This window comes from Bubalus bubalis, chromosome 3, assembly GCF_019923935.1.
Source record: "Bubalus bubalis isolate 160015118507 breed Murrah chromosome 3, NDDB_SH_1, whole genome shotgun sequence".
Lineage (NCBI taxonomy): Eukaryota > Metazoa > Chordata > Mammalia > Artiodactyla > Bovidae > Bubalus > Bubalus bubalis.
In genome coordinates, this window is record NC_059159.1 from 28,178,204 (window position 1) to 28,203,124 (window position 24,921).

The following is a 24,921-nucleotide window of genomic DNA, read 5'->3' on the forward strand; positions in this document are numbered from 1 at the left end:
TATATTGTCACCCTGCTTATTTAACTTATATGCAGAGTACATCATGAGAAACGCTGGACTGGAAGAAACACAAGCTGGAATCAAGATTGCTGGGAGAAATATCAATAACCTCAGATATGCAGATGACACCACCCTTATGGCAGAAAGTGAAGAGGAACTCAAAAGCCTCTTGATGAAAGTGAAAGAGGAGAACGAAAAAGTTGGCTTAAAGCTCAACATTCAGAAAACGAAGATCATGGCATCCGGTCCCAACACTTCATGGGAAATAGATGGGGAAACGGTGGAAACAGTGGCAGACTTTATTTTTTTGGGCTCCAAAATCACTGTAGATGGTGATTGCACCCATGAAATTAAAAGACACTTAACTCCTTGGAAGAAAAGTTATGACCAACCTAGATAGCATATTGAAAAGCAGACATTACTTTGCCAACAAAGTCTGTCTAGTCAAGGCTATGGTTTTTCCAGTGGTCATGTATGGATGTGAGAGTTGGGCTGTGAAGAAAGCTGAGCACCGAAGAATTGATGCTTTTGAACTGTGGTGTTGGAGAAGACTCTTGAGAGTCCCTTGGACTGCAAGGAGATCCAGCCAGTCCATTCTGAAGGAGATCAGCCCTGGGATTTCTTTGGAGGGAATGATGCTGAAGCTGAAACTCCAGTACTTTGGCCACCTCATGTGAAGAGTTGACTCATTGGAAAAGACTCTGATGCTGGGAGGGATTGGGGGCAGGAGGAGAAGGGGACGACAGAGGATGAAATGGCTGGATGGCATCACTGACTCGATGGACGTGAGTCTGAGTGAACTCCGGGAGTTAGTGATGGACAGGGAGGCCTGGTGTGCTGTGATTCATGGGGTCGCAAAGAGTTGGACATGGCTGAGTGACTGAACTGACTGACTACAACATGGGTAGACTTCAATTATGCTGGGATTGGCTGCAGAAACCTACAGTTCTGCTGGCAAAAAATGGTGGACTCGGTTGTGAATGAACTATGAAAACACACAGCCTCAGCAGCCCAAGCTTGCAGTCCATGTTGGGGCAGCAGCAGATGCATTAGAAGTCTGACAGACACCCTGAAAGTGAGAGGACCATGAAAGGGCCAAGTCATGGTCTCCGCACAGCCCTGGCTGACGGGAGCAGCGTACAAGGGGGAATGACCCACTAAAGCACAGGGAGAAGTGAAAGCAACAGAGGCTTGAGTGTGTCCCACACCCACAGACAGACCAGCAGGGTATGAGGCCTGCAGCTCCAAGTGTTTGGGTTAAACCAAAATCACCAGTGACTCCCACATTCGAAAGACTCACAGGTGCCTGCTACGAACAGATGAAAATACAAAGCTGAGCAGACACACCAGGGACTGCTCACGGCAGGGGGAGATGCTGGAGTTTAAGTCCAGCTAAGTTTCCAAAGGACAGCAACCTCAGGAAGACAAAGTAAAATCGAGTTGCTGCACTCTTATTATCAAAAATGCCTAGTTTTCAACCAGAGCTTACCAACATGCAAAGAAAGAGGAAAGTGTGACCCACGTGCAGGAAAACAGAAGCCAATGGGAACTGATTCGAGTGGACTCCAAAGTTGAATTTAGTAGGAAGGGACTTCAAAATGACTCTTACAAACATCCTCAAAGAATTAAAGAAAAAGGAAAAATACGACAATGAGTAAACGACTCCATAAATACAAAGTATTTACTAAAGTCTATGCAAACTGTCAGCGTAGGTTTTTAAATTGTAACAAATGCATGTCTTGGGTCAGGGGTATATGGGAACTCTGTACCTTCCCCTCAATTTTGCTGTGAACTGAAAACTGCTCTAAAGAACTGTATTTTTAAGTCTGTGCAAACCACATATCAGATGAGGGTAATTTCCATAGTATATAAGGAATTCCTACAACTCAATAGCGAAAAAATTAAAAGAATAATTCAATTTAAAACTGTGCTAAAGAACAGACATTTCTCCAAAGAAGACATGGCTGGCCAACAGGTATTTTAAAAGATGCCTGACATCACTAACCATCTGCTGCTGCTAAGTTGCTTCAGTCGTGTCTGACTCTGTGCGACCCCATAGACAGCAGCCCACCAGGCTCCGCCATCCCTGAGATTCTCCAGGCAAGAACACTGGAGTGGGTTGCCATTTCCTTCTCCAATGCATGAAAGTGAAAAGTGAAAGTGAAGTCGCTCAGTTGTGCCCGACTATTTGCGACCCCATGGACTGCAGCCTACCAGGCTCCTCCATCCATGGGATTTTCCAGGCAAGAGTACTGGAGTCGGGTGCCATTGCCTTCTCCGCACTAACCATCAGGGAAATGTAAATCAAAACCACAATGAGGTATCATCTCACACATGCTAGGATGGCTGTTATCACGGAGGTGAAGAAATAAGAACCTGTGTACTCTGTTGGTGGGAGTCCAAATGGTGCACCTGCCATGGGAAAACAGTATAGAGATTCCTCAAAAAATTAACATAGGACTACTGTATGATCCAGCAGTCTCACTTCTGGGTATTTATCCGAAAGAACTGAATTTGGGATCTCAAAGAGAGATTAGCACTCCAGTGTTTGGTGTGGCACCATTCACAAGAGCCAAGATGTGAAAACAGCTTCAACATGGATCCACAGATGGATAGAGAAAGCAGGGTGATATCCCAGTGCTCTGGCTAGCTCCCACCGCCACATTGAATGAAAGTGGTGACAGTGTGCATCCTTGCCTTGTTCCTGATCTCAGAGGAAAGGCTTTCAGTCTTGCCCTGTCGAGTATTAAGTTTCCTGCAGGTTTTTCACATACAGCTTTTATGTAAAAGGGAGTTTCCTTCTATTTCTATTTGGTGGAACTTTTAAGTCACAAAAAGGTGCTTAATTTTTCACGTGCTTCTGCATCAATTGAGGTAACTGGCTTTCTTTTATTTTGTTGACAGGGCATATTACATTGATTGGTTGTTGTATGTTGAACCATTCTTTCATTCCAGGAATAAATCCCACTTGGTCATGGTGTCCAGTTTTGTGTGTGTGTGTTTTTTTTTTTTAATATGCTGCTGAATTCTGTATTTTGTTGGGGACTTTTGTATAGATGTTTATAAGGGATATTGGTCTATAGTTTTCTTGTATCTTTTTTGGCTTAAGGCAATGGCACCCCACTCCAGTACTCTTGCCTGGAAAATCCCATGGATGGAGGAGCCTGGAAGGCTGCAGTTCATGGGGTCGCTGAGGGTCGGACACGACTGAGCGCCTTCACTTTCACTTTTTACTTGCATGCATTGGAGAAGGAAATGGCAACCCACGCCAGTGTTCTTGCCTGGAAAATCCCAGGAACGGGGGAGCCTGGTGGGCTGCCATCCATGGGGTCACACAGAGTCGGACACGACTGAAGTGACTTAGCAGCAGCATCATGGTTATGCTGGCCTCATAGACTGAGCTGTGAAATGTCCCCTCTCCTTCAATTTTGTTTAGTTTGAGAAGGACTGGTATTAATTCTTTAACTGTTTGGTAGAATTCACCAGTGATGCAATCAGCTCCAGAGCTTTTCTTTACTGGATTTTTGATTATTGATTCAATCTCCTTGCTAGTTATAGGTCTATTCAGGTTTTCTATTTCTTCATGATTTAGTCTTGGCAAGTTTTCTGTTTCTCAGCATGTTTCAGGGTTATCTAATTTTTTAGCATATAATGACTCATATTACTCCTCTATCAGATCAGTTCAGTTGCTCAGTTGTGTTCGACTCTTTGCGACCCCATGAATTGCAGCACACCAGGCCTCTCTGTCCATCACCAACTCCCGGAGTTCACTCAGACTCACGTCCATCGAGTCAGTGATGCCATCCAGCCATTTCATCCTCTGTCGTCCCCTTCTCCTCCTGTCCCCAATCCCTCCCAGCATCAGAGTCTTTTCCAATGAGTCAACTCTTCACATGAGGTGGCCAAAGTACTGGAGTTTCAGCTTCAGCATCATTCCCTCCAAAGAAATCCCAGGGCTGATCTCCTTCAGAATGGACTGGCTGGATCTCCTTGCAGTCCAAGGGACTCTCAAGAGTCTTCTCCAACACCACAGTTCAAAAGCATCAATTCTTCGGTGCTCAGCTTTCTTCACAGCCCAACTCTCACATCCATACATGACCACTGGAAAAACCATAGCCTTGACTAGACAGACTTTGTTGGCAAAGTAATGTCTCTGCTTTTCAATATGCTATCTAGGTTGGTCATAACTTTTCTTCCAAGGAGTTAAGTGTCTTTTAATTTCATGGCTGCAGTCACCATCATTTTGTTGATCTTTTTGAAGAACCAAATTTTAGTTTTCTTGATTTTTCTGTTTTATTCTCAATTCCATGCATATATGTATGTATTTAAATCCATGAGCTAGAATAAAGGGGGAAAAGGCATAAGAAGGAAGAAAACAGATCGCTCTTGCTTATCATCCAGGTTTCACCTCTCCCTGCTGAGTGAGTGACCCTCCCGCACTCTCCGCTGCAGTATTCCACTGCTCTCTCACTACTCTTTGTGTTGGCCTATTCACAGTCAATATTTTCACTTGTTTAAGCTGTTTACTGTTCACTTTCCTCACAAGATGGACATTTCAAAAGAGCAGGGAACTGTATTTCTAGCCCCTAAAATAATGCCTGGCGTATAGTAAGCAGTCAGTAACGAGTGGTTTTCTGTCTTTTTATCAATTTCCATTTGTTCACACATTATTTTGACTTTCTCCACATCTTCCTTTAGTTCTTTGAGCATCTTTGTTTTGAGCAACTTTAACACAGATGTTTTAAAGTCTTTGCCTAGTATATCTGCCGTTTAATCTTTTTCATGGACAGATTCTATTGAATTCATTTTTCCTTTCAACATGCTGTCCACACCTTCCTGTTTCTTTGTATGTCTTGATTTTGTTGTTGAACACTGGACGTTTAAATCCCCCTTCCCAGGGGTTTACTGTTTTTTTGTTGTTGTCATTTTTACTTTGTAGGCTCTTTGCCAAGGATCAGCTAAAGATGTAAACTTCAATTTTTCTCAGATTTTTTTCTGAACCCTTCCCTGGATGTGCAGTCACTTTTTAATTTTCTCATTCATGTAAATTGTTTATGAGTGTCCTACTCTTTAATGTCTCGCTCCTGAGAAGAGGAAAGAGGGCCCCAGCCCACTATCATTCCCTGACAGACACCTCATCCAGGGGTGGTGGGGTACAGCCACAGTGGCTGCCCCTCTTCATCTGCACTCTGATCAGATGCAGCAATCAGGCACAAAGGACACCCACCCTCATTCCCGAAAGCTATGTGCAAGTTGATCCAAGAACACGTGCATGGTCCTGCTAGGGGTAGGAGAAGGGAATCTGAAGTTGTACAAAGAGCTGAAACTGACTGAAAATTAATCACAATTTATTAAGTCTTCCCCTGGAAATTGTAAGCCTCCAGCAGAGAGTTCCAGAACAGTTCTATTACTGGTCTTATTCTAACCATTTTATTTTCTGTGACTGATCCCAAGAAAATCTGAGGTATCAAACCAATAAAACCATGTAGTCAACAGTTTATAAAAATATATCTTTATTATTTTGACGTTCTTGCACAATACATATACCTAGTCATATAAACATGGTCTTCCTGTTAAATATAAATTAAACACAAAAAACTATAAACAAATCAGCACAATTACTGGAAAATCCTTCCAAACCACAAATCCTTATTAAAAATGTACACAGGGGCAATGAACCTGTCTTAAGACACCAAAATTAACTGCAGCCAAATGTAGATGTTTAAAGAAGCAATCAAGGGCAGAGTGATATGGAATAAAACGACAACGGGTGTCTCAGCTGCATATAGTGAGCCAGGCCAGTCAAAGGACTCCAGTTGGCATTTCAGCAGAGTGTCATCTCTGTGCAAAAAGATCAGGGCTTGTCCTCAAGCTCAGGGTACTCTCAAAGCAACCACAGCAGAGAATGGCCAGAAGAGTGGTGGTCAGATAACTTAAATCCACGAATTCCAGACGCTCCAACGATGAGCGTGGACCATCCACTCCACCCAGAGCCATTCCCAGAGCCCTGACTTGAAGCCAGGTTATTAGCAGTGACTCCAGATTAGCACATACTCTGAAAACCCATAACTACAGGGAAACTCATAACACATACAAAACCTGGAAAACCCTTGCTGAATTTCAGAATAGAACGGTTCAACCGCTAACCTTGACAGGATCTGACAGTGAGGCTGAGGTACCTCAGGCGAGGCTGAACAGACAGGAGATACATACTTTCCATCCGTTCTTCTCTCCCAGGGGGCGTGAACGCAGGGGACAAACTGTCACAAGTCTCCAACTGCCCTCTTCAGGGCTGGAGCAGCTCAGAGTCTGCAGGATGATGCCAAGAACCACACCAGGTGCGAACCCCACACAGAGAGCAGAGTTCAGCTCCAACAGCTTCCACTTCTTCTGAGCAAACAGGGTCAGGTCAGCATTCGGATACAGGACCCCCTGTGACCGCCATCAGAGACCTGTGTCTGAGCGTCACGGCAAGTTGGCCATCACCACTTCCCAGCAGGCCTCCTGGATGCTCATTCCCATGGTAGAGTCAGTTGCGAGGCTCCAAGGCTGTGGGGCTGCGGACCGTGGACATGAGGTGTGACTTGTAGGTTTTGCTCAGGCCTGTCATCCAGAACTTGAGCAGCTTGACGTTGTCCTCCTCAGATGCTCCAAGGATGCTCAGGAGCTTCTGCGTGTCCTCTTTGGGCCGACTATCCACCTTGGTGAATTTAAAAAGGACCTTCACTTTGCTGTAGGAAATCAAAACCAAACACTCAGCTACCGTAGCGCCATCAGCAGAGTTCTGGTCCTGGGGCCTAAGAGGCTTCAAGACCAGCAACAGCTTGATAAGCAGAGCAGAACAGAAACAGGGGAGTCAGCACAGAGCAGAGCAGCAGCTCACGCCTGCCCCGGCATTTCCCACTTGCCCAGTTCTAATGCTGCTGCATCCAGACAGGGAGTTTAAAAAAAACCAACTTTCCTTCCTGTCATGAAAGGAACTGCCTGCTCTGAAGCTTCACTGCACTATATAAAGTCAGAACGATGTTTGGCTAAGTAATTGACAAAAAATTACTAAGAAGGCAGGAGAGAATAGTTATCTGCTGTAATAGAATGGGAACTATCCAATCTTTCAACTTTTTAAGTTAATTAACCATCAAGAACAACTGCTTCCTTGGAGAGCACAGAGCAGCTTGAGGCCCAGGTGCCGAGTCACCTGCTCAAGGTCACCCAGCTGGCTGCACGGCGGCGGACTCGTAAGCCTTCCCCTGCTGCACCACCCCCAGCGCCATGGCCTCAGCTCTTTCTCTGGTTTGCCTCAGCAGAACGCCGTGCTGTTGGCACCCTAGCCTTCCCCAGAAAGCAAGACTCCAGGAGCCGCGACAGCGCCTGCTTACTTCATCCACTCTTCCTTGAGGCACACGAGGCACTGGTCCACCACGTCCACGGACAGGTTTTGGTTGGTCAGAGCAGCCTCCATCTTATTCAGAATGGTGGGGCCAACTGGGAACGGGGCAGAGAGGGTCAGCACCAGGAGAGCCTGAGCGCTGCCCCCCAATACCCCCCAGCTCATTCTGGGATGAGGCAGCCCGCTCAGCGGCACTCACCTCGGTCTGCGGCTACAGGACTCCCACTGGTCACTACAAACTCGTACTTGCTGAGAGGCTGCTCACCCTCACACCCAACCGCATGGAGGCTGGAGCGAGTGGCCGTGTGGACCTCCACGACCACAGCAAACTCTGGGGCAACACAGACACACTGCTCTGTCAAGTGTGCCCCTTCACCCCACGACAAGCCCGCCCGACTCTGCGGCTCCGAATCATCTCAGACCATCTTGGGAAACACTCTAGTCACTCGAGGTTAATACCTGGGCCTTTAAAATCTGTCGTTTGTGAACACAGTTAAGAGTTCACTTTTGACTCAAACTAACAATGCATCAAGTGACAATAACTACCGATTATGTCATATACCTCAGTTGGCTGAATACTAAACTACTCTGTGAGGGGGGTCCTGCAATAACCCCTACTTCATAGGCAGGGAAACAGAGAATCTAAGTGACTTGCACGAGGTCACATGGCTATGGTGGTAATAACATCAAGCCCGTCTCTGAGACTAGAGCCTGTGCTCTGCAAACTGCCTCCTGGACTCACGGCCGAGCCTGAGTGCTGAAGGACAGCAGCTCTGTGAGCAACCATCTGACCATCTCACAGAATCACCAGAGGAGCCTGGACACACCAGGAGGTGAGAATGGTGCCCAGGCTGATTCCCAAATGCCCCCAGCTGAAGAGGGACGCCAATGAGCTTCCTGGCCGTTTTTCTAGAGCAGTGAGCTTGTCTGTCCCAAAGGTGGAGCTGAGCGGAGCAAAGGCCACTGTGCTGATGGGCGGCAGGGACGGATTTAAGGCAGATAAAACAGGAGACCAGAAAAAGGAAGGAAGTCCATAAGGCAGAGGGATCAGTCCAGCAGGACTCCTGAACCACCCCAGCATGGGACATGCCCTCACGAAGAGCCACACCCCAGCAAGCTACCCTAACCATGAGCTTGTCCAGCCCAACCCACACCTGTCTTAAAGACAGAAAACAGAGGCCAATGTCATTGGGAAAGTGGGTCCTGCAACATGGGAACCTCCTGCCTCTGAGGCCAGCAGGGGTGGTCCTCAAACACACAGCTGATACCCAGTCGTGTGGTCTCACTCTGAGTCCCGAGGCACATACCTGAGGCCAGCACGTGGGGAGGGATCTGCACGTGGGGGCTGAGGCCCAGGAAGTTGCAGCGGTAGGCCTCCTCATACTGGCTGCTGTAGGGGATGACACGGACACAGCCCACGGGCAGCATGGTCTGCAGGGACACAACGGCCCAGAGCTGAGCACTGCCCCGGCTGACTCCGTCCCCACACCCCAGTGCACTCAGCACTCGTGCAGAGCCCCTTCCTCCCCAGGCGTCCCTGGTCTCCTGGCCCCAGGCTGTCTCCCACACAACCCAACCCTGGCCTGCTAAGCAGAGTTAGCTCCTCCTTCATTCTCCAGCTGCTCGGCTGTGTGTCTCTTCCCTCATCCCCAAAGCTTTTTGAAAGCCTGACCTCGTGCCCTCAGGGCCTAGACAGAGGGCAGTACGCACGCACTCTCAGAGCCAGACCCGGGCCGTGGCACCACTACACCTGTGGGGTGCACCACGGCGGGCCCATTGAGAACGCGCTGTGCAGAGGCCCAGGAGGCCGAGCCCACCCCCGGTGGAGGTGGCTTCTCAGAGGGGTGGGGACGGGGAAGCAGACGGGATGTGATCAGTCTACGAGGACAGCAGATTCCTCACGGGAAACAAAGCCACAAGTCACTACCTTTTGTTTTTCTAAATATCTTGGGGCCAAGCTGTGTGTGTGTCTTGCAGAATCAGTTCCAACCAGGGATGGGACCCAGGCCCTCGTCAGTGAAAGGGCAGACGACCCCCATATTAATAGTGGAGAAAAACACAGATCTTAGTTAGATTCAGGCAACGAGTCTCTGACATGTCCTAACACCCACACCTTAAGTCCACAGTTCATAAAACCCACCAGGCCAGTACTGTCTCCCCACAACCATGAGAGAAAAAAACACCCTCTCACCCGAAGGACTTCAAAGGCTGAATGGACGAGGTCTGAATCTCTGCTCTTCCAGATCACCTGGTTCCCCATGAGGACGTGCCAGGCCAGTGTGCGGAAAGACGGGGCACCCAGGACCTGAAAAACATAGCGTACAGCTTTCCATCCATAAACTTTGCCTGTGGAGCAAAGGAGGTGGGCCAGGAGAGAGGAAGTCATCTACCTCCAGAGGGGGAAGGGGGAGTTGGGTGACACGTCCAAGGACAGCAAGGGGCAGGGGGACCTCTCTGCATTCACAACTGAAAGCCTGAGCCCGAAGCTCTTGTACACTTCAACATCTGTCCTCCAATTTTACTCTTAAAAACTTAACGCTGTTCATTCTAAGCTTTCTACAACATACCTTCTCTCTCTACACACTTAACTATGGCTCAACCACTCAAAAGCAAACCAGGGCTGTGACTCTTTAGCACCAAGCAAGAGCAGGGTCTCCACACCGGCTCACCCAGGCTGCCCTGTTCAGTGTGGATCCACGTCCAGAGCACACCTCCACCCCTCCTCCTGGGAGTGAGACTCCCTGATCTATCCTATCTCTGTTGTCGTTCAGTTGCTCAGTTGTGTCTAACTCTGCGACTCTGTGGACCATAGCCCGCCAAGCTCCTCTGTCCATGGGATCCTCCAGGCAAGAATACTGGAGTGGGTTGCCATTTTCTTCTCCAGGGGATCTTCCCGACCCAGGGATTGAACCCCATCTACTGTGTCTCCTGCTGCTGAGCCACCTGAGAAGCCCGTCTTGTTTTTTTCCTGCTTTAATCAACTGATTAACCCTGTGGCACTGACAATTTGCCACCAAAGGGCCGCCAAAGAATTGATGCTTTTGAACTGTGGTGTTGGAGAAGACCCTTGAGAGTCCCTTGGACAGCAAGGAGAACAAACCAGTCAATCCTAAAGGAAATCAACCCTGAATATTCATTGGAAGGACTGATGTTGAGAAAGATTGAAGGCAGAAGGAGAAGGGGACGAAAGAGGACAAAATGGTAGGATGGGATCACCAACTCAATGGACATGAGTTTGAGCAAACTCCAGGAGATAGTGAAGGAAAGGGAAGCCTGGAGTGCTGAAGTCCATGGGGTCACAAAGAGCCAGACACGGCAGAGTGACTGAACAACAACTCACAGATGTGAAGACCTCATTCTGTTATCCAACACCAGCCACCCCTGAGGACCTGCCTCCAGGACCCACCCTGGCAGAACCCCAGACCCCTCCCAACTGTCATCCACAGAAACAATCAGCACGGCCTGCAGCCTCGTCAAGTACAAGCTGAGTGAATGGTTTTCACCCTGAAGTCCCACAGAGAACCTGTTGTTAATCAGGCTTTAATTTTCCAAAAAACAAATCACTGTCTTCTGACAGAATTAATGCTCAACATAAAAAGAGAGAGTCTAAGAAGGAACTGTCGGCCTCTGTGACCCAGCAGTCCCTCCCCCAGCACCCCCAGTGGTCATGCCCCACCCCTACCCCCATTGCCGCGCAGGCTCCCTCTCATACTGAATGACAAGCCCTTGTTTGAATGCAATTACTAGAATTGGACACTCAGATCTCTTGATTCTTTGTAAGACTGCCCACTGTTTTCAATCTACAAAGTATCCATGCTGCATGCAAACCAACAATGTTGTTCAACTCCTTTAGAAGGTTCCAGAACCACAAGATACGAGACTCATGAAAAGCCGACTGCTGGGCCTTTCTTTAAAGACACCCCCTCCATCCTCACTGAGCCTGGGGCTCAGACACCCCAGATGCCCACTGTCATCTACAGTCACCCACTGAGAAGGTTCCTGGTCACTCTGAGTATGGCAGGCCTGAAGGACAAGGTGTGCAGGGTGGAGATGAGCCCGAAGCAGAGGTGGGGGCTCCTGGCCCAGTGTTTGACCCCTCTATCCCCACCCCCTCCCCCGCCACCACCTACCTGCCTCATGTGCCGAAGTGATTTGAACACGGAGAGCTTCCGTGGCTGCCAGGCTCCACAGTCTGAGAGCAAGGAAGACTCCGCTGGACACTTGGTCAGCTCCCGCCCCTCTGCCCCCTCTGGCAGGGCAGGGCCTTTCTCCTCCTCTTCAGCCTCAGAATTGTCCCAGCTTTCTGATTCCTCTTCCAACTCTGCAAGATGGACGACAACTCAGTTTCGCAGCATGCAGCCCTGGTTCCTTCACTCTCTGGACGCCACACAACCACTTCAGCCTAAGGCACCTTGTGGTTAAACCGACCAGAAGACTACTGACTTCCGGTTCAGGCCAGCTGGCTATACTACTTGCTGCCTCTGGAGCCCTGGGGGGCCGGGAGTGGTCAGTCTGTGTTCTGTCCACGGCTGGTGGAAGAAGTCGAGCCAAGGCTGAGCAGAGCACGCAGGCGCTACCCTGAGGGCTCCACATGTCCTGCCCTGAAGTCAGCGCCGTTCTCCTCACCTTACAGAAAGGAGGTGCTTGTCATCTCAGTTCACCTCACAGCAGCCCCACGAATGGAGTATCGTTACTCCCTGTCCCACATGAGGGGCAGTGCCTGGGCAACACAGAACATACACGCGTCCCAGAGCCGGATCTGAAGGCACATCTGACTCCAGCCTGTGCTCTGAACCCCTATGCTCACCTTTTTGACAAAAATACAAGCCAAGACGTGACAGTGAGCCCTGCACACCTGCACCTCTCTCAACACTCTCGACTCTCTGTGTAAACACATCTCACCAACAGACTGCCCTTGCCCTCTTCACCAGCGAAGAAACGCGCAATCACTACGATCAATGGTCCACGGTCGACTGCACCGTGAGAGCACCATGGGGGACCGCAATCCAGCACCTTGCCCTTGCAGGGAAGCCTGTTCAGATGCAAGTCACCTGACGACAGAAACAACCTTGAAACAGCTCCAGCTTGCTAAGGTCAAGCATTTACAAGCAGCAGCTTGTCAAGCACATCACGAGTCTTGTTCACTCCACATCACTACATCACTGAAAATCCAATCATCTCCAAAAGAAACATGGACTCTCAGACCCCCAGGTGGTTACCCAGATGTGGAGAGCTGACCACAGACCTGAGGAAGGTGGCCCAGACACCAGGCTTGGGAGCCACTGCCCTGATGAAACCCCTGGGTCTTGTGAAGCACAGCACTCTACTGCTACAGAACAGAGCAGGGAGCAGGCCCCGTCCAGAGAGGCGAGCAGGTTGACAGCCTCACTCACCTGACCTCCCAGCCCCGACCCTCCCCACCCAAGCAACAGCCCCGGGGTCAAGGGAGGTTTTTCCAACCTGCCTGGACAGACTCTCACGGGACCATAAAGGAAGATGAGACAGGAAACCCCAATAAAACCAAGAAGAGCAAAAAAGGCCAGTTTCTGCTCCCAGGGTGCCCTCCATCAGCTCTCTGCCAGGACAGAGGGGTGCGCTGAGCACAGGGCAACCCCACAGCCACCCACCAGGCTCCCAGCATGAGCACCTCCCTGCTTACCCGCAAGTTGCTCCATCTGGACCAAGGTGTCCTCGGTTGGTGCGCCTTCCAGGAGCTTCTCAGTCAGCCGGCTGCCGCATGCTTTCAGGAGCCTGAGAACAGAGCATCAGCTATGAAGTGTTCTTGCTAAAAGGAAAACGGGACTTGAAACCAATGGACCCTGCTGATCTGACTACCAGATAACAGAACACTAGGGCATAAGGACGCAGCTGAGCACCGTCCAGTGGTTGCTATCAGCCAGGAGTCCAGCAAAGCCAAGAGCAGGGGTGCAGGAGGAGCTACCCCTGACAGAGACCCAGCGGCACCTGCGCCCGTGGCAATACAGCCCCCACACCAGGTCAAGCCTGAGGCAGCATAGGACAGCAAGCATGGATGGGGCTGGAGGAAGCTATAGAAGGAGTCCACTTTGTGGCATGTGATGATTTAATGGCTGAGGCATACAACTAAGATTTGCCTTAAAAAACATTCTAGAATAAAAAAGTAAGGGAACATATGAAAAAGCATTAAAACACTGATAACTGCTAAAGCAAGACAGCAAGGCTGTGTAGTACTTATTACACGTTGGGTCTGTCTGAAAATTTCTGTAATTAAAATGATTTTTTAATATAAATTTATTTACTTTAATTGGAGGCTAATTACTTTACAATATTGTATTGCTTTTGCCATACATCATAAAATGATTTTTAAAAGATAGAACACTTGGGTGGGGAGACATGTTTCTCCCTCAGTCTGCAGGTTCTCAGGAGCTGCACTCAAGGATTTCCATGTGAGCACGTGGCTTAGGCGACGCTGCACAGGAGTGAGAACCTGGGGTGTCTGGAAGGAACATACTCTACAGGGGAGAGACAGAAACAGTCTGTGGCAGGCGGGCAGACTGCAGCGGTTTCCAGGTTGTCCACAAGTCTGTCCAAACTCTTCCCTCCACATGGTGGAGACTGAGCCTCCCACCTGCCTCAGGTGGGCCCCTCTAACAACAGCAGGTGAAGGCAGGTCTGAGGCCACTGAGGCCTGGGCATAAGAGCGCCAAGCCCGCCTTGCTCCCCCAGGTCACTGGCATAACCACGGTGAAGGGCTGAGGCTGCCCACCCACGGCTGGGCCAATCTGCTAGCCCCGAGAGGGAGCCAGCATCAGAGAGCAGAAGATCCTCCCGAGACCAGAGCAGCCCAGGTCAGCCCCCTCCAAATCCTGACCCATAAGAGCTGAGTAGTATAAGCATTCACCGCTGTCCCAGGAGAGGAGAGACCACGGGCCTTGGCCTGGGACCAGCACCCGAAAACTAGCATCTTCTCAGCGACCTCTACGCGCTCAGGGCAAAGGACGACTGGGCCAAGCTCAGGCTCACGAGCCACACACAGGTGCGCCCAGTGACCGTCCCCCTAACCTGGGCACAGTCCGGCCAACACCCTAGCAGCCGTGAGAAAACCGAGTCTGGTTACCAGGCGAAGGAGGTGTGCAGGCAGGCCCACAGGCTGTCATCGTTGGTCAAGGACGTCAGTGAGCGGGCGGCGTTGCCATTCCTCTGGTGCAGGAACGGGGTGAACGCTGTGTTCATTCTCTGGGCACGCTGCGGGCACCCGAACTGCTCTGCTTCAAATACCTGAGCCACGGAGGGAGAGGACGGCCCTTCAGGACAATCCCAGCTGGCAGCCCAGGGCCCTCTGCTCTCTGGACCCAGAGGAAAGATGGGGCCGCCACTCCCACCCAGCAGGACATTCTGTCCCCATGCGGTCAGAAGCCGCCTGAAAAGAGCGTCAGTTAAGAATTTCTCCTGCAGCATCCCCGCTCAAGGTGGCCATGGGGCTGCTCTCCCAGTGCTCTTGGCTCCCCCTCCAGGCATGGGGGCTTCCACTGCTCAGACCCTGTCTAGAGGGGAGACGCAACCACCCCCCACAAGGACAGGAGCCAGGCCTCCAGGCCCAAGGGCCCCCCGAGCAGGCACCTGTGAGCAGCAGGCCCCCCACAGCTGCAACCCCACCCACCAGGCTGACACTGGACCCCTCTCGCCTGAACTGGACACAGAGCATCAACAAGCTGCTGGGGTTTAGGGACTGTCTGCTACCAGAGCACCACTAGCCTGTTCCCCCCAGGTGGCCCTGGATGTCCACATGGAATGTGAGTCTGCCACACTGTTAGTGGACAGGCTTCTGAAGCAACGGTGAGAGGAAGCAAAGATCAGCAGGGATCATGCCAGAGCATCTGACTGCAGTTAAGCCAGAGCCGAACAAGAACCAGGGCAGCAAGACTCGAGAGAGACAGGCTGGCCTCCAGCTTGTGGCCACAACTCCGACTCTGCAGTGGTCAGGACCCCGAGGCAGGCACACTGCCCCCGTCCTGTTCCCTCCAAGCAAAGCCCTGCCACCCTGCCCCCACCACCCGGCCTCCTGGCCACCTTGAGCGCCTTGCCCTGGAGCTCGTCGATGATCCCGCGGATCTTGCCCAGCAGGAAGGGCCAGGAGTTGATGAGGTAGATGCGGTCCATCATGATGGCAATGATGCTGTACCAGCGCTGGAAGCCCCGGGCCAGGCTGTCCTTGATGAAGAACGTGTGGCTGAACACGAAGCCATGCTGCTCGTCCCCAAAGAAGATGGGGCCCTCGCGGCCAGGGCAGACCTGGGACACAAGGACAGTGCTCCAGGACACCCCCTCTATACACAGGTGACTCCTGCTCAGACAGTTCTTCCTGCACTAACGAACCAACACTGATTACAGGGAGAGGTGGGAAAGAGGAGGAGAAAGGAGACAACCGCTTCCATCTCTCCTGTGATCAAACTCCCCAAAGAGAAGGTTTGTTACTGTGGAATGCAAGGGCCAGTGGATTCCTTAATTTCTTTCTGCCTTGAGCCATATATAACTCCATACAAATATGTGATCTACCCCAGGCTCAGATTTGCCAACATCACTCATCTGGAACATATTGGAGGAAGGACAAGCCTCGAAGGTCTGAAAGTGGGTACAGTGACAGGAAGCATGAGCGATTAAACTACAAATTCTCCGTGACAGAGACATACAAGCTAAGACGGAACGGAACAGCAGTAGTCACGTGTCTTAGAAACACCCTGACTCACTCCCTGGTCAACTCAGAGAGCATGTGATGGGCACTGAGGCTGTGACATGGCAGTGACATCTGACGGGAGCGACATGGCCTACATACACTCTACATATTAGCAGTACATCCAAGAAGAACAAACAATGCAGGTCCAGCGCTTACAAGGGTGAGCTAGCAACCAGCCAGCGTGCCCCACAGCTCACTCTGGAGGCCTGCCTGCCCGTGCTCTTCATGACAGGACTGCCGGCTGCCTGCCTGCCCATGACCAACACTGATGCTGCCCAGGCTGGAGTGTATGGGAACGGGTCCTCAGAGGGCCCAGGTCTTGGGCGCTCACCTCACAGCTCAGGCTCCGCACGCAGGCCTGACGGACGATGCTGAAGAGCTGGGGGTGGTTGGGGTGCTGATGACTGACATACTTGATCGAGGTCTCCTTGTCATGGCTGATGTAGCCGGGGTGCCCTGCAGCAAGTGACCGGCAGCCCTGCTCACGAGAAACAAAAGAAAATCAGTTAGTCAGGAAGCAAGCAACACATTCTTCCCCTTGTGCGAATCTCAAACAAAAGAATCTATTTTTGTAAAAAACAACTGGCTCCCAGAGTTACACCTGGCTGAGGAGCTCCCTGTTTCCTGAACAGGAAAACCCGGATGAGGGCCTCACAGAGGTCACTGGATCTAATCTACCACACGCCCACAGCAGGAGTCCCGGGGAGCTTCGTACCTACCACTCATCTAACTTGAGGCACGAACCCAAGATAGTCACCACAAGCACCCCCACCTTCAAGGCAGCAAAACGGGCTCAGAGCCGAGCAGCAGCTCACACAGCCTGTGCTGGCCTCCACTCTGATCTGGGCACAACACTGGGCAGGGCCTCAGGAGGGAGCCACACTCTGAAAACACACGCTCAGACCCTCTGCCATGGAAGTGGGCTGGACCAGTGGCCCTGTCTGCTGCCCCTCTGAAGCCACTGCCACATAGGTGCCAAGGCTGTGTGTCCCCAAGGCGACCCCTCCCTGTGCGATGCAGAACCCTCCCAAGGCCATTCTAGCTCAAGGACCCTCCCCCAAGACCCCACTGCCCAGGCCCCTCCTGCCTGCCTCCTTGTCACAGGTGTCACCTGCTCACAGCAGAGGCCCCTCCCCACCTTTGCTCCCTCCCTCTCGACCCCTCACAATCAAATCAACCTCAAGCTCGCTGACTGCTTCTCAACAGACCCAAACTAACGTGGCTGGATTTCTGTCCACCCTGCATGGCAGGTCCAACACCACTCGATTTCCAGTCTCAACCCAGGGCCCGCACGTGAAGAATCAGCCTGGTTTGGGGACCTGATCTCCATCGCCCGGAGCTCAGGAAGCAGGCAGGGTGCTTGAGAGGAGGACACCCGGCTGAGGGGACAGGACAGGAGGTCGGCCACGCGTGAGCACTGTGCAGAGGGGAGGCCGGAAAGGCAGACTCTGTGATGGTGGCAAGCACCTGCTGGCCCAGAAGGGCTGGAAAGAGCAAGAGCCGGCACGAGGGGAAACAACCAGAGGGAAGAGAGGCAGCAAGTGCATCCCAAGGGCCCAGAGCTATGAGGTCACATCCATGACCAGGAGGTCAAGCCCAAGCCCCTGCAGAGAAGAAACGCACCCCCCTGGGGCCCCAAGAGACACTGGCCTCACACATGTCCGACTTCTTGGGCCCTGGGCTGCTGGACTCTGCACTGGCACCTTCTGCTGGGCTGTGCGCACGGATACGACTGCTCATCTGGATGCCGCCCTCCTCCTCATCCGCTGGCTCGCCTCGGCCAGCGCCGTCTCCACTACCAGCCCCCTGCGGCAGCGGGGCGTGCAGGACCTCCGTGCAGAAGAGTGTGCGGGGGCCGTGCAGCTCACAGAAGTGACAGAGCGCAACGATGGCGTTCATGGTGCCCTAGAGATGGCGCTGGGCTGTGGGGAAAGGAGAGAAATGCCCGAGACAGCCCCAGAACCCGCCCACTCCGGGGCCTGGCGACCAGAGGGCTGTACCTGACCTGTGGGGGCAGGTCATCTGGCCGGCGGCACTGCTAAGCACCCAGTCTGGACCAGCATGGCATCGCATGCAGGGACACAAAACAGACACCGCCCCGGCACGTGGAGTGAGGACCAACAAGACACATGGAATGCGGGGTCACACAGAAACCCTTCAGGCAGGACCACGATGGCAGGGCTTGTGGGGACGAGGGACAGTGCCCTGGGGCGTCTGTTCCATGATCAGCCGTGGGGCAGCTCCAGTGCCAGGCAGCGTTCCAGGTGCCATGACGCTGCCTCACAGAGCTCACCTCCCAGGAGGGGAGGGAAGCAGGGCTACTGCTTCCTCTCATGTGGCGACAGCATCAGGGAGACAAGGACAGGGGTCAAGGGCAGAGAAGACCTGGAGGAGGCGGGATGTTGTTTCAGACAAAAGGGCTCCTCAGAGCTGAAGGAGCAGAGGGCACCACAAGGGCTGAGGAGGGGGCGTGAAGGGGTGTGAATGTTTGCAGAGCTGGGGGTGAGGGCAGAAGTCAAGCAGGGGGTGGGTTTTAGGGCCATGATAAGACCCCAAACTATCTTTCAGAGATTAGAGAACCTGTGGGAATTCTGATGAAAAATACAACAAATCTGAATGTTACTTTAAAAGATCATTTTGGCTGCTGTCCCAGGTAGACACAGGGAAGCCAGCTGGCCTGGGCCAGGCTGGGCAGCAGAAGGTGGTGAGGACAGTCCATGCGTGACTGTACCCCAAGGAGAAAAGCAGACGCTGCTCATGGGTGGGTTGTGGAGCACGAGGAAGGAAGCAGGGCCACTGGAGCTGGGAGCAGAGAGCAGTGCTGAGGTGAGCCCCCAGTGGAGATGATGACAGGCCGGCGTGGGGCGGGGGGCGGCACTGAGTGGGGCAGTCAGGGCTGGGGGTCCCTGGGCCTCTAGAGCTTAGATGTGGGAGGAAGGAAGAGCTGGTCAAGGTGACAGAGGATGACCGGCAGCAAGGCAAAGTGCACTGTCACTCCAGGGACCATGGAGCAAAATCCAAGTCATGAGGGAAGCAGAGTCCTGGAAGGGCCAGGGGGCAGGGTGGTTTGGGCACCAATAAGGCGGAAGTGGCGTGCAGACACAAGTGTCCTCTGCTTGGGAAAACCATAAAGGTGAGGGGTATCCACTGGGCTGCAGTACTGGAGGCGCAGAGGTGAGATGCTGACAGCCCGGCGGACCTGACACGCGTCACACAGCAGGGCCTTGGAAGCAGGCTAAAATGGGGACAGTCTGTGTTTACCACAGCAGTAAAGTGTGGTCAAGCACTCAGCCGCCACTGCACTGGAGCATGAGGCTCACAGCAGAAGCGGCAGAGTCAACCCAAAGGAGACGCCTGACGACCAGACAGGAGGAGGAGGTGGCTGGAAGGCACAGTGAGCCAGAGTATGGGGCAGGGGGGCGTCCTAGAAGGTGGGCAGTGGGAGAGAAGATAGTTTAAGACAAGAGGACACTTAGCTGGAAGACCTTGAGTTCCATGGAGATTCTGGAGAGCAGGACCACGAGGCAGGGCTGGGGAGAAGGGTCCAGAAAGCCACACCCCCCTCGCCCCAAGACCTCCAATGGCTCATTGCCCCTCCTAAGTGCTCACGCCCATCCATCACCCTCTCCCCTCTCCCTGCTTTATTTTACTGGATCATATACTTTGTCTCATCTTTAGCAGTTCCTTGCACATAGCGGGCACCAAGTTAACACGTGTTATATAAGTGAATTTAGGAGCTGTCTGTAGAGAGGACAGTTGTTGCCACAGAAAGTGGAACACTTGTGGAGGGTGTCCACATGAATTCTATACTTATCAGGACCATATGGCCACCATCCCACCTAGGCGACAGCCAGCAGGGCCATTTGTACATGAATTGGGCAGGGCAACACAGTCATACCTCAGCTTCAAGACCTGCCATTTTATAGGCAAGGAAAAGTATCAGAGCCAATTCTAAGAGCAGTGGGCATGGGAAAAAAAAAAAAAAATTAAGCCGCTTACAGCCAACCTCGAGACTTCCCTGGTGGCTCAGACGGTAAAGCATCTGCCTACAGTGCGGGAGACCTGGGTTTGATCCCTGGGTCGGAAAGATCCCCTGGAGAAGGAAATGGCAACCCACTCCAGTATTCTTGCCTGGAAAATCCCATGGACGGAGGAGCCTGGTGGGCTACAGTCTATGGGGTCACAAAGAGTCGGACATGACTGACTTCACTTTCACAGCCAACCTCAAATGACAACATGAAAGAGGATGTGGGGACCCCACAGTTCTCAGTGCTTCAGCAGGGGCTCGCCCTGTAAGCTGCGGCCCACAGAAAGTTGATGATGCGATCAGAGAGTCCACGGCAATGTCTGATCCCTTGTGACACAAGTATTTATATTTAAATGTCCTTGTAAAGTTTAAGATATTTAAGTACATAAAGTCATCATCCTTCCTACTCTTGGTTACACTTCATGCCCATTTAACCCTTCAGACCACAGCCCAGCCTGTGGGCAGAGGTGATGCTGCTAAGCTTCTTCTGAGCATCCAGGATCAAACTGTCAGGCTACTCTTTTTCTGAGTGACACTCACTCCTGTCTGACAGGACTTCTGACTCCTCGGATCACAGCCGAAATAAAACTTAGCTCGTCAGCCGCTCACCTACAGACTCAAGAAAACCCCTCTTCAGCCCCGAGTAGCCAGGTGATGTCCAATGGATCCAAATACCTCTCAGCATCAGCCTAAAGCTGAGCGCCACCTGCCTGGGAGGGAACCACGGCCCGAGGCACCCTACCTCGGGCAGCGTGAGGCCGGGTCTCCGACTCCAATCTCGACCGAATGCCCCTCCAGCAATCATTCCTCCCCAACCAGCTTTCCAGAAGCCAAGGAAGAAGAAGAAACCTTGCCCCGCCGGACACGCTCCTCAACAGGACACTTCGTCGGGCAGGGTCCTGTCCACGCCCTCTCCCACCGCGACAGGAACTTGAGCACACCCCAGCAGGGTACCCCGGCCGGGTCCCCCCGCCCCTGCCATCCGGCCGAAGGACCCAGTAGGGTTAAGGACGGTCTGGGCACGAACACTCGACAGACAAGCCCAGTTCACGGCGGCTCTCGCCCCACATCGGACGCGCTGCTGCTCCCCGACGGCGGCCTGGCCTCCGGTACCAGGGACGGGCGTGTGACCCTCGAGGGCACTTAACCACTAGTGACTTGGCGCCTGAGCACGTCCACCCCGAGGGTCCCAGTGCTGGGGACCCAGTGCCGCCGGCCGCCGCCACCCACCCCTTCCGCGACGAGGCCGCGCCCGACCTCACCCGCCAACCTGGGGGCCTCCTCAGCTCCAGGCCGCCGTACCCCGCCCCCGGCCCGACCTCCCCGCCAGCGGAATCACCCCCCTCGACCAGAACAGCATCCCTACTAACCCGACAAGCTGCGGCGCCGCCCTGCTCCGAGCCCTCCGCCGCGCCGCCCCTCTCGGATCTCCGCCTCCCCCCACGCACCCCGGCTGCCTTCACTAAGTCCCCTCACCAGGGGCCGCGCCCGCCTCAGGGCGCGTGACTCTGTCGGGCCGTACCACCGCCCGGAGCCGCGGAGGGGGAGCCGGCCGGCCGACGCCCCCGTACCCGAGGCGCCCGGAGCTCCGCCAGACCCGCATCCCGGGAAGACCGCACGGGTCAAGGAGCTCCGAAGTCCGGTGGGACCCTAGAACGGTTGCCAGACCCGCTCTCTCCACCGCCCAGCCCGCGCCCCCACCGAGAAGCCCGGAGTGGTTGCGCCCGCGCGGGCCGGTAGGGGAGGCGGGGAGGGAGGTGGAGGAAACCATTCCAGGAGAGGGGAGGATGAGTTAATTTAAAGAGCACTTTTTAAAGAGAATTGAGGAAAAGTAGATCCATTCTAGGACTCCTGGCACATACCACGAGGAAGAGAGAAAAAGGACGTCGCGGATATATAGGATGCTGTAATTTCTTTTGGTTTCACCGTTTTTATTAAATTTCCAATGGAACCAGTGTTCGGTGGAGCGCGCGGGCCGGGGGCGGGGCAGGAGGCGGCCGCTGGGTATCTTAAGAACAGCGCGACGCGGGGGCCGGGGCCTGGGAGCGCGGATTCACCCCCTTCCCTCGTCCGCTGTAGCACGTCGTTTTAAATATATGTAACTATGGAGTGATGATCCCTGGTGGCTCAGTGGTAAAGGATTCGCCTGCCAGTGCCATGAGACGCGGGTTCGATCCCTGTGTCGGAAACATTCCCTGGAGGAGGAAATGGCTACCCACGCCAGTATTCTAACCTTAAGAATCCCATGGACAGAGGTATCTAGTGGGCCATTAGATAGAGTCCATGTGCCGCAAAGATTCAGGCATGACAGCGAGTGATCAGGTCTTCTGTGTACTTATGAGATTGGTCCAGAAGTCTTCAGCTTATAATGTGTTTGGCCGAGGTGAGTGGGCGCAGAGCTGCCAGGAGCCGAGGGCCTGTGACGCATTGTTTTCTGTCTCCTTTTACCTTGTGGTAAGATGGGAGTACCAGACGACCTTACATGTCTCCTGAGAAACCTGTTTGCAAGTCAGGAAGCAACAATTAGAACTGGACTTGGCACTGCTGAAAGAAAGTGAAAGTGTGAGGCGCCCAGTCATGTCAGATTCTTTGCAACCCCATGGCTTGTACTCTTTACGACCCCATGGCCTGTAGCCCTCCAGACTCCCCTGTCCATGGAATTCTCCAGGCAATACTGGAGTGGGTAGCCGTTCCCTTCTCCAGGGGATCTTACCAAGGATCGAATCCGGATTTCATGCATTGAAAGCAATTTGTTTACCCTTGGAGCCACATTAGATGGTACTCTGGTTCAAAATTGGGAAAGCAGTATATTTCCCAAGGGTGACAAGGCTGAATATTGTCACCCTCCTTATTTAGCTTATATGCAAAGTACATCATGCAAAATGCCAGGCTGGATGAATCACAAGCTGGAATCATGATTGCTGGGAGAAATATCAACAACCTCAGATAAGCAGATGATACCAATTTATGGCAGGAAGTGAAGAGGAACTAAAGAGTCTCTTGATGAGGGTCAAAGAGGAGAGTGAAAATGCTGGCTTAAAACTCGAAGTTCAAAAAACTAAGATCATGGCATCTGGTCCCATTATTTCATGGCAAATAGAAGGGGGAAAAGTGAAAACAGTGACAGATTTTCTTGGGCTCCACTGTAGACAGTGACTGCAGCCATGAAAGTATAAGATGCTTGCTCCTTGGAAAGAAAGCTATGACATACCTAGACAGTGTATTAAAAAGCAGAGACATTACTTTGCCAACAAAGATCCATCTAGTCAAAGCTATAGTTTTTCCAGTAATCATGTATGGATGTGAGAGTTGGACCATAAAGAAGGCTGAGCGCCAAAGAGCTGACGCTTTTGAATTGTGCTGGAGAGGATTCTTGAGAATCCCCTGGACAGCTAGGAGATCAAACCAGTCAATCATAAAGGAAATCAACCCTGAATATTCATTGGAAGGACTGATGCTGAAGCTCCAATACTTTGGCCACCTGATGCAAAGAGCCAACTCATTGGAAAAGACCCTGATGCTGGGAAAGATTGAAGGCAAAAGGAGAAGGGGATGGCAGAGGATGAGATGGTTAGATAGCATCAGAGACTCAATGGACATGAATTTGAGCAGACTCCAGGAGATGTGGAGGACAACGGAGCTTGGCATGCTGCAGTCTATAGGGTGAAAAGACTCAGACACAACTTAGCTACTGAACAACAACAAAGTATAGCTGTGCCTTTCCCGTTTCTAAAAGAAAATATTTCCAACATCTGTCAAGGTGAACAGGATTCACCCTAGAAAATGGCTACAGCAGCAATTCTGAATACAAATCTGATCAACTGACTTCCACGCTAATAAAGAACAAAACTTTCTAAAGCTTTGTTGCCATGGCTGTTTTTATTTAACAAGGAGACTAATAACTTAAAAAATCCATGAGTCTTCCCTGGTGGCTCAGTGGTAAAGAATTCACCTGATCCAGGAAGATCCCACATGCCTCGGAGCAACAAAAGCCCACCAGCCACAACTGCTGAGCCCATGAACTGCAACTAAAGCCTGCATGCCTAGAGACTGTGCCCCAAAACAAGAGAAGCCGCCACAAAGAGAAGCTTGTGTACCACAACCAAAGAGTAGTTCTGACTCGCTGCAACTAGGGAAAAGCAATGAAGACCCAGCACAGCCAAAAATAAATAAATAAAAAGTTTAAATCCAATTGCATATTCTGCCACTCTAATCAGGAAGACAGATCTTTAAAAAAATTTTTTTTTAATTTTTAGTAATTCTTTTTCCCATTTTTTCTTTTTGGTAGGTTGTCAGGAAGCATTTAACAGGAGGCTTCCTGTGTGCTGTTTTGGATCTGTCAGGAATTCTCTGTTCCTTATTAATTCCTGAATATTCAGGAATTAAGAGGAGAGGAAAGCCTCTCCGGGGGCTGAGGAATCCAGGCATTTCCTTCCGTTAGTTTTCAATACAGTGATAAGTGCCCTCTTCCTTCTTATGTACCGTAAGATAAAAGGGATTGTTTACACCTCTTTCTCTTTAATATGGATCACCTATGTTTTGTAAGTCTGGAATTTTAATCTTTATCTTTGCTGAGAATACCTACCTTGTAAGGCAACCCACTCCAGTGTTCTTGCCTGAAGAATCCCAGGGACCGGGGAGCCTGGTGGGCTGCTGTCTAAGGGGGTTGCACAGAGTCGGACATGACTGAAGCAACTTAGCAGCAGCAGCAGCAGCAAAACAGTATATATGCCCACACCATGTTGATTAAAACACCTTTGCTCCATCAGAGCTTTGGTCCCCATGTCTTCCCTC

General features: G+C 51.9%; 1 protein-coding gene across 2 annotated transcripts; it reads right to left on the reverse strand.

Moving 5' to 3' along the window:
• Nucleotides 1-5,496: 5,496 nt before the first annotated feature.
• On the reverse strand, nt 5,497-21,655 carry FLCN (folliculin). 2 transcript variants are annotated; one of them, XM_006042846.3, is made up of 12 exons: nt 21,498-21,655; nt 17,751-18,022; nt 16,432-16,578; nt 15,437-15,658; nt 14,484-14,644; nt 13,047-13,138; nt 11,518-11,708; nt 9,579-9,692; nt 8,695-8,818; nt 7,587-7,718; nt 7,377-7,482; nt 5,497-6,700 (listed from the first exon to the last, which is right to left on the reverse strand). In XM_006042846.3, exons 2-12 carry the CDS (start codon nt 17,997-17,999, stop codon nt 6,661-6,663), a joined length of 1,578 nt encoding a protein of 525 aa, XP_006042908.1. In that variant the 5' UTR covers nt 18,000-18,022; nt 21,498-21,655; the 3' UTR covers nt 5,497-6,660. The 2 variants fall into 2 exon arrangements, with proteins under 2 accessions (XP_006042908.1, XP_006042907.1); XM_006042845.3 differs by having other exon boundaries at nt 5,497-6,731.
• Between the last annotated feature and the right edge of the window lie 3,266 nt (nt 21,656-24,921).